The sequence below is a fragment of the Cygnus atratus genome, chromosome 2, assembly GCF_013377495.2.
Source record: "Cygnus atratus isolate AKBS03 ecotype Queensland, Australia chromosome 2, CAtr_DNAZoo_HiC_assembly, whole genome shotgun sequence".
In the NCBI taxonomy this organism is placed as follows: domain Eukaryota; kingdom Metazoa; phylum Chordata; class Aves; order Anseriformes; family Anatidae; genus Cygnus; species Cygnus atratus.
In genome coordinates, this window is record NC_066363.1 from 66,046,830 (window position 1) to 66,056,515 (window position 9,686).

General features: G+C 46.0%; 1 protein-coding gene across 3 annotated transcripts; it reads right to left on the minus strand.

Moving 5' to 3' along the window:
- Positions 1 to 1,389: 1,389 nt before the first annotated feature.
- On the minus strand, positions 1,390 to 7,191 carry SLC25A38 (solute carrier family 25 member 38). Of its 3 annotated transcripts, none has more exons than XM_050708573.1 (7): positions 6,965 to 7,191; positions 6,662 to 6,783; positions 6,320 to 6,404; positions 5,615 to 5,794; positions 5,154 to 5,322; positions 4,377 to 4,543; positions 1,390 to 2,988 (listed from the first exon to the last, which is right to left on the minus strand). In XM_050708573.1, the coding sequence occupies exons 1-7, from the start codon at positions 6,983 to 6,985 to the stop codon at positions 2,866 to 2,868; spliced, it is 867 nt and encodes a 288-aa protein (XP_050564530.1). In that variant the 5' UTR covers positions 6,986 to 7,191; the 3' UTR covers positions 1,390 to 2,865. The 3 variants fall into 3 exon arrangements, with proteins under 3 accessions (XP_050564530.1, XP_035424770.1, XP_050564531.1); XM_035568877.2 differs by having other exon boundaries at positions 6,662 to 6,816; positions 6,965 to 7,037; XM_050708574.1 differs by having other exon boundaries at positions 6,933 to 6,993.
- Positions 7,192 to 9,686: the final 2,495 nt, after the last annotated feature.

Genomic DNA, 9,686 nt, shown 5'->3' on the forward strand with positions numbered 1-9,686 from the left:
TCAGTACCTGCCTCTGGGACTGTCTCTGGTTTTTGTGTTTAGGTTGTATAGTGACCATTTGTTGTTTATTAGAAGCATACAACCTCACCAGAAACATAGCTAAACACTCACCATAACTATTGAAAAGTAACTTCAACTCATCAGTTTAGAAACAATGTCTTTTTTTTTGAAAAAGGAAAAGGGTGAAAGATGATAAAGTGAGCTGAGAAAGTCTTGTATCTGCCTGATACAGCTTTCAGATTGTGAAGTAGAAAGAACTTCAAGCTTTCCCTTCCCCTATATGTAAGGGAAGTGACAAAAGAAATAAAACCAAACAAACCTGTACCACAAAACTCACTATTCCCAGCTTGTGTGAGAGAAGTCTTTGGATTTGCAGCACTAAGGGCTGATGAAGCCCAGTGCAGTTTAGATTCTCTATTTGTAAAAGTCCAAAGAGCCCCAACTAGTTCACAACTGAAAGACATACACCTTTTCACTCTACTGCAACAACTAAGAGCCTCCTCATTCTCTATGAAGTGAAGGGAATAGAAGAGCCTTCCAAAAGAAAAAGCTAATACTGCTTTAGGGCAGTAGACTTTAAGACACCAGCAGGTCTGAGTAGATTCTCTAGTTCCTCCTTTGTTACGTGACCAGGCAGGAATAGAGGGCATGAAAAGCCACCAAAGCAGTCCTGCATTTCATATTTCTGATGAGGACATTACTTAATACAAGATTTATCACCTGGCACTCTTTGCCCACATGCCTCATTAAGCTTCTATCTGCACAAGCTGCATACTACTTTGCAATTGCTTAATCAGCAACTAAAATATTTGTGAAGCATCTTGCAGGCAACACCATGTGCAGCCCTTGACTGCCACAACCCAAGGTGAACAACACATCTACCTCACTCACCAGATTGAGAAACCCCAAATAAATTCAGGCTTTGACCCCATGCATAGCAGAATAGAAGACTCTGCCAGGTCAGTAATCTAGACTTGGTTCTCCAGCTCTGTCAGCAGTACTCAGGGTAACAAACAGCAACATGTGCAGTTACCACTGTTCCACGTGCATTTGTAAGTTCAAGTAAGAGGGTAAGAGGGGCTGCAAAAAGGGGAACTGCTCTTATTCAGGATTTGGCAAGTGATCCAGCCACTCACCTGACAATCTGCCAGCTTGTCCCTTAAACTTTTCTACGCCTTCACTTTCACGTCAATCATCAAAGCTTCTTGCAGCTGGAATCTGTTGAAGAACATCTTTTACAACCCACATCCCTTCTGTTCTTGTGGTCAGGAGACTGCCAGAGCAGGCGCTGATTATGCAAGTTGCATTTTAAGTATTAAGAACGATAGGTCAAACCAGTTCATACAGCTAAAGTGTGCCACATCTTCATATTTAGAGACACCTACTCTGTTTTTAAAGTGAATTTTAATACCAATAGATATTTAATAAAAACCAATGCTATGTTTTCTGCAAGGTACACTACAGAACAGGACACATACTTCCATGCCTAGCTTTGTGACAACACCAGCAAAGCTGCAAGAGTCCCAATTCAGCCAGCCCACAGAGGTACAAGTGAAGATGGGAGCAGGCTGTACCCAAGATTGGAAAGCACATGCTATTAGGTCTGGAGTAGGAATGAGGAAAGAGGCACAGTTGATGAAAAAAAGTGTATTTGATCTCCAAGCTTAAACTCAGGAATACTGAAACATGAATAGATGAACCTGCTAAGAGAAAACAATCATCTCAGAACCCACCCAGAGTTTGTGTGGAACATAAATAGAATTAAAGTTCCCTACCAAACACTCAGACACCTCAAACTTTGGAGAAAGCTTGCAGAAAAGAACAGCCTTTTCTCTCCTAAACTAAAGATATTCCACATGCAATCAGTAACGGCTTCTGAGAGAAATCTGAAGTGTCAGTATCTGTATCTGCTTCCATTATACATTTATGCACTAGAAGCCGTGATCCTAAAAGCTACATCTAAGGACCAGCTCACGCAGAATGTAGATCAGGGATCAAACAAATAATAGGAAGCAAAGCTCTAGTACAACTGGATAAAAAAAATTGAGTATTCCTGATGTAATCACATCATCAGGAAAAGTGTTTTTCAGGGAATGAGTAGAATTTTGGTAGCAACTAGCACGCTCTCTACTTCTGCTTTGAAGCGTCTTATGCTTCTTAATTCTAGTGCAAATGCTGCTGTAGCCGTAGAAGCACATTTGAAGTGTTAAGATACTCGGTTACACAGTGGCATATGACACAGCTAGGAGGCTTGAGTTACCTTCTCTGCTATCAAGCACAGTACAAAAATGATGACAGAGCTTTCCTTCAGCACTTCATTCTCTTCCACCCACTCCTGCATTGTAAACCTCAAGAGACAAATCCAGTCTCCTGACTGGGTCTGCAGTGTTCCCCTGTGAGAACAAAGCATACGAGGAAGGAGGATCTACAGCAGATGGTGGATCACAGTGGCCTTACTGGCCAGACCAGCAAGGAACAGGCTGGCAGGTTCTGCAATCAGCATTGTCCTTGCTGTTTTCTCCTCAAACACTTCTGTTCAGCAATTTCTCGTTGCATTAAGGTGGTGAGCACAGAGCAATCTTTAAAATAGCCTTCTCTCAGCACAGACACCAGGCTGCGGAAACCCTGCCATTTCCCAAGGAAGTCTGCAAGTACAGTCCTTCTGGAATGCATTGATCAAATGATGCAAAGATTCAACTCTTCCTTCCCCTACTTGCCAAAAGGCCTAATCCTCTGTCTCAGAAGGACTTTCTTCCTCCCAACTGAGTAAGGCTTATTCCTCTGTGCAACTGGGAACTTCCCAGTGCCAGCTGATCACAGCAAGCAGGAAAAGGAGTGAACCTGGTCAGTTTTAGTGCAAGTCAGTCAAGATTTCAAGCCCATTTTTTCCATCATCTGTTCATATACAGTCCATGCCATTGCTGCCATCAAAGTACGCCTGAGGGCACGGGGCACTCCACCTCGGAAAAAGCCGACCAGCCCAAAGTCCTGCAACAGGAGATAAACATCAATCCATTACCATCTGCCTCCAGTGTTTTAACTTCTCATCATTTATTACATGGAACAGCCCAGGATGTATTTCAGCTCTGATCCAGATCAGCCTCTGAAAGATCCAGGCTTAAATTGCATTCAACCTTTAGGAAGAACCCATAACACTGTGCACTTGCAGGGCTACTGATGAAGAAGGAAGGGGAAGGGTGTGTTAGGATGACAAACAATAGGGAAAGCCACACTCAAGCCTTAAAGAGAGAAGATGAGGGAGTAACAATTTCAAGCCACTTGAGGAAAGTGACTTGTCCTAGTTTAGAGGCCATTCATATTTACAAAAATCATTTAAGACTTAAAACTGAAGTTTATAAGTACTGAAGAAGAAAAAAAAATCTGATACAAGGAAAGGAACCACGTACAAAAAAAAAAAATCATATTCCTGTTTAGGATTAGAGTTCAATATGGAAACAGAGTAAAGCTGCCTTCTGAGGGCAGGAAGGGGAAGGTGGATTTTGAGTACATCTCCATCCCATTCCTTGGATACAGACCTGAATATTTATTTCTCTTTTAGTGTCTTTTAATATTTTATTTCTCTTTTAAGGGAAAAGAATTGTTTTTTCACTGGCTTATATATGAAATTGCCATTTCATGCCACATACTAAAGAAACCCTTTGTCTCAGTGTGGTAACTACAGATGTGCCTGCACTGATAAGCCAGAGGTGACAGCAGCTGCAAGCACAGCTCCACCAAGCTTACATACAGAGCTAAAATGAAATAATCCAAGTGCTTTCCATCACTACCAGTGTAAGAATCAAGGTATGAAAGACAGAACTTAAGTGAAATCATTCAGTAGTTGGAAACATGAAGCAAGTTTCTGTGGAGAGATGCTTGCTGCAATACGCCCACCTTTGTGCTCTAAGCTTGCTCTCCAATTCCCCATTTTCTGTAATTTTGTGAAAAAAAAAGATAATGGACTGGGAAATGGCAAGAATAATCAGGGAGCAAGTTCACAGCCTTGTAATCTGTCCAAGAAGAGCAAAAAAAAAATCTGATAGCAGTAATGGCCTCACTAATTACAAGGAAAACCAAGGAATAACGGACTGAAGCCTTTGACTGCTTTCAAGCCATCAAAAACATTACTTCTCCAGTTATTTTCCTGAGCAGCCCATAAGCCAGTGACACAAAATTCAGCCTCAGTCTCCTGCAGCATGTTCTATCTCATCTTCTGAAAATGCTCATGCTAATTAGCCTGATTGTAAGAACTCAATGAGCAGTCACATTTGTTCGCCTACTTTAAAAGGCAACAACTTTCTTAGCATGGCTGTGCTTCGGGCAAGTAAGTGAGAAGCGAGGCTGCAATTGCACTAGCTACAAGGGATTCATCTCACCTTGTAGATGAAGGCAATGGCCTGGCTCGTCCTGCAGTACTTTTCAGGGGACAGCTGCATGTGTGTTTTGATGACATCAGCAGGCTGTGTTGCCAGTGAAGCCAAGATTCCCGCAAAGATCCCACAGCCAAAATTCATCAAGGGCATGAGCACTGGATCCAGCTGGTCTGCAGCAGAGCAAAGGCAAATCACTCAGATACAAAACAAGCTACGTTGCATGACAAACTGAAAAGCTACTGAATGATGGTATCAATGGCAGAGTCCAAGAGAAGACAAAATCCACGCAGGGCAGAGAAGACCTTGGAAGGAAAAGTAGCAACAAGTTAAAGATAACACTGCACAAAGAGCTCACTGCTGAGGAACTGAATTTAATTGGAGCTCAGATAAGGAAAAGATGTGTAAGTCTTGTCCCAGCCAGTTCTAACACCAGAGAAACCCCAGTTTAGTGGGAACTAATCAGTATACAAGACAACCAACAGGATAAAACACTGCTGAACACATCCTCTCAGTTCTTCACTAACCTAACTTATGCATCATTTACTTATATTAAGCATCAGTCTTCACAATCAATTAATTTGGGGTCAATTTCCATTTCTACACTGACCTGAGCTATAAGTCTACAGTTCTCTTTAAGTAAAAGGCAAACATCTCACCTGAAGTCCTACAAGAGACTAATTTAGCTGCTGAGGTTGAGTGCAATAGGCAGAGCAGGGAATCGTAGGGCAAGATGCAAGAAAGGTATTATCTTCTGTTACAGCCTCCAAAGTTCAGCCTTACCCTGAGGTGTGAGTTTTTTGGTGTGTGTGTAGAACATCAGGTAAATCCCAGAGAATGGTGCATCCCGCAGCAGCGTTGCGGTGAGCCCACTGAACATGCCACGAGCCCCTTCTGTCTGATAAATATTCTTCAGAGCTCCGTATACACTCCTATAGCCAAACCTTCCACTCTGCAGAGGCAAATAAAATTCTGTCATTCACATGCTAGGAACAGGCTAAGGAGCTCTGCTCTCAGCCTGAGGTAACCATGTTCAAACCAACAATGCTACGTGCTTCATGTAATACCTAAGATGGCAGTAGAGAGGATAGCCCAAGGCAAAAACTTCATTCCACCCGCCTCTGCCTTTAAAAGAGCCTTTCAAGAAGGTAACCAGCAACCTTCTCCAGATACAAGAATTTCTTTGTCATCATGAGGAAGGGGTGTGATATTATTAACAAGGAATTAATTAAAGTCATACTAACCTCATACCGGGTCTTCACTATAGTTACTGGCAACATGCAAATCCCTGATATTGCACGTGCAGTGGCACCCAGAAAGACAGACTCCAGGGCTGTGGGTGAACGGTCCACTAGAAGATTTTGCTTCATTGTGTACAAAGTGCTGAAGTAAATCCCAACCCCAGGAATGCATCTTGCAAAAGACTGCAAAGAAACAGTAGCAAAGTAAGACAGAAAAAGCACACAAGACAAAATGTACTACAGAACATTTCAGGAGCTATTAAATGTGATAGGAAGCTTTATGAAAAAAAAATCACTACAAGATCACTAAAGCTAAGAAAAGAAGACAAAGAAAAGCAATTAATGCCACTGAGAGGTAAGAGATTCAACTGATGCCAGGATTTAACACACTCCTCATCTGCAATTTTCTAGGAACAAGGTATTCCAAAGCAAAATGAGGTTAGTGCACTCACCACACCATGTTTGCAAAGTTATTCAAACATTCAGCTGCTCAGCCTTGCAAATCAACAATGGCTGCTAGGACCAAACCAGTGGAACTCACAACATTAACCATTAACTCCTTAAAATGAGATTTAACTATCTACCTATCACATGATTTCACTTAAACTGTACAAGAGCTAGCCACTTAAATCCAGTCCTTGGTTATTAATAAATGGTAGGTCTATTTATGTATGTATTTTTGAGATGAGGGTTAAAACAGCCACTTACTGGCGAGACACCTTTCCAGAGCCCCAGAAGACTCTCAGTACGAACCACCCTAAAAAGCAGCGTTACCATCCCAACACGGCCGGACCTGAAAGGAAGACAAGACAGGAACTGCAGCGAGGACCTACTTCTGCCCTCCAGCAGACGCATGCCGCACCACCTTACTTTTATCTCCAAGCATTACTCCAGCACCTCAGACCTACAGACTTCTTGGTCACTCCTTCCAGACCCCATCCTATCCCAGAAGGACCCTCAGTCCCTGAAGGGCACCCCCGAGCACCAAGCCCCGGCCGGGCTGGGGCACGGCCCCCACCTCCCGGCCCCCCGCCCCCCCGGGCCCCTTACCCGCCCGCGGGGGGCTGCAGGATCTGCAGGCGGGTCTTCAGCAGGTCGAGGGGCTGAAAGAGAAGCGTGGAGCAGGTCCCGCTGATGGAGCCGCAGACGAAGGCCTTCAGGACGGGATGCATCTGGAGGAGGAGGGGAGGCGGCCGGTTAACTTCCTGTCAAGATCGAATTGCAGCAGGGGCCATGTCGCGACGCGAAGTCCCCGCCAGACTCCCATCCACGGGGAGCCGCGCGGGGCCCCTCCTTAGCTTCGCGAGCGAACCCAACGCACCGGACCGAGCTGGGCCGGACGCGCGTCATTACCTCTGCCTCTCGCCCCGGCATTCCAGGGCCACTCCGCAACCAGTGAGCGCGACGGGCAAGAGTGACGCACCAGGCGCACCCCCGCCGCGGGCCAATCCCAGCCAAGGCGGGGGGCGCGCGGCCCGGCTACTGCGGCTGCGCGGCCGTTAACCTCTGGCGTGCCGGGCGGAGGGGGCGCCGTGCTGCGGGGGTGCGCTTGTCGTGACACGTGATGTGCCTGCCTGGGTGCGCTCTTGTCGTGACATGTGACCTGCATGAGTGGGTGCGCGCTTTGCGGCCGGCCTTCGTGCAAAAACGCGGAAATGTGAAAAGCACGGGGCATGTGTTTAAGTCGGTGGCTGGGATCTGGTTTTGGCCCCATTTCCTGGCTTTCTGGTACCCAGCCAACGTGCTGCAGCAATCAAAGACTCACAGAATTGTTATCCCCCTACACCAATATCACCCACTGAACCGTGTCCCTAAGCACCACATCCAACCTTTCCTTGAACACCCCCAGGGACAGTGACGCCACCACCTCCGTGGGCAACCTGTTCCAATGCCTGACTACTCTTCCTAAGAAATTTCTCCCCATTTCCAACCTAAACCTCCCCTGCAGCAAAATATTCGGCCCAGTGGCCTCTGCAAGGCACGGGCACTGGAAAATTGAGCGATTACGAAGCGTTGCTTTCATTTCTCCCCCCCTCCCCCCCACTCCCTCCCGCTGGACATCCTGTTCTGGTGGCACCTGAAGACACCATAATCCCCCACCACTGGAGCACCCAAGCAGCGGGACACCAACATGAGCCTCAGCTCTTGGGAGCCAAAGGCTTTCAAGAAGTTGAGAAGCTGAAGGTGGCTGCAGAACCAGCTGTTCCTTTTCCACAAAGCAGGAGGAGACGTGGCCAAAGGCTGTTGGCTTTCAGCCTGCAGCCCCTGCGTATCGCCAGCTGATTGCGGTGGTGTGCCCCAGGGTGGTTCGGGCTGTGCAGCTCTGAATGTCTTTCAGATGAACCTGGGAGTCCTGTGCCAACGTGCAGCCCATAGTCTACCCTGTGGAGGCTCCAAACAGCTTCCAGCTTTCCTGAATCATCCAAAGACCCTCAAAGGCTCAGGAGATGCCCCCAGGTGGCTTGCAGGTGGTACCAAGCTCAACTTTCATGCTCCTCTTCAGTTGCCAGACCTCTCCAGCTCCACTTCCCCAATCCTATTGTCATAAGTGAGACCACGCAATTTTCTGGTCTATCAAAAATATTTTATTAATTAAGTAAGCAGGCACAAGCAAAACAGCGCTGGGCGGCCAGGGAGTCTCCGCTCTGCCACAGCACGCAACTTTCCTTTTTTCGCATCGCTGTTTTATAGCATCCAAGTTCCTGTTGAATCTCTTGAGGCTGCGCAGTCCGTTGTTGGGGGGGGTCGTCGCTCCTCTCTCAGTGTTCATGCGTTATGCTCGTGCTCAGGAAAGGGGGTAGTGAAGCGATGCCTTGCGATCACAGAGTCTTTATTTCATCAAGGATGTTTGCCCAGCACCCCCTTCCCCACTATCTACTTTCTTAATCCTCCCCCTTAACAAGGCCATAAATTGTGAAACCTTATCTTCTCAGTATATTCTCTGCATTCCTTTTAGAGACAATGAACAAACACCCGCTAATTTATCACACTATGAATTCCTGGCTTCCTCTTGACACATCCTGGCTCCTTTTCTCCCCTGCATGCCACTGCAAAAGGCCTGGCGACAAAGTGCAGCCCTTCCTGCTGCACTGGAGCATTGATGGGTGGGTGGCCTGGGGAAAAGAAGCAGAAAAGCAATGGAGGTGTTGAACGGATGAGAAATGTTTCTTTAGCATGGGGTTGTAAGTGATATGGTGCAAAGTTTCAGGCTGGAAATGTGGTCAGGGGCAGGAAGACTAGTGCTGGACAAAATTTACATAGTAAATAATTCAGAGAGAACCTCTTCTCCACATTGCCCTATTGTGCTCTTTTTGGGGGAGTACCAGACTGGAGTGAAAGAAAACTATGTTCAGCTACTAACCTATGGCATCCTGAATTTGTTATGGGATCACACGTATCATGCATAATTAATCAACAGATACATAAGGAGGATGGCTTGGAGATATGCATTGTTTTGAAAAGATCCTTTGGGTGATTTCCTTTGGTGTCTTTCTGTTGTGCTGAGCTTGTATCATCAGGGCAGTTACAGGGATGTCTTGTTCTTAGGAATTAGTTCATACTTTCACCACAGCAGTTTGCACCTGGCTTGGCTTTCGCTTTGAAGACACAATAAATATACAATACATAACAATACAACAACAATACAACACAGTACAATACAATAACAACATAAACAATATGTTTAACTGATCGCTTAGAGCTTAACCACTCTGATAAGGCTGACAAACCCAAACGATGTATTTGAAATGTTTTTGTGTGGAGCTTTTGTGTGGAGCTGAGGGTGGTGTGTCTGGCTTCTCTTCCTCCCTGTCCATGGGTGTAGCCACAAAGGACATCTGTGTTGCTTCCTGACGCAAACCAGAGACTGCAGTTGTAGTGGCCAAATGGGTCACATCCCAAGAAAGAGCTTTTCCAGACTGAAACCCTGGCAGTAACCACAGTCTCCCAGTCCCTGGCTTGCTGTGGAGCTGGAAGAGTTTTGCTCCCTTAAATAAGCTTCATGATGAACAAGGAGGTGAACCAGCACCACTGGTCACACACATCTCTGCGGTGATGATTTCTGTGCCTTGCCTGT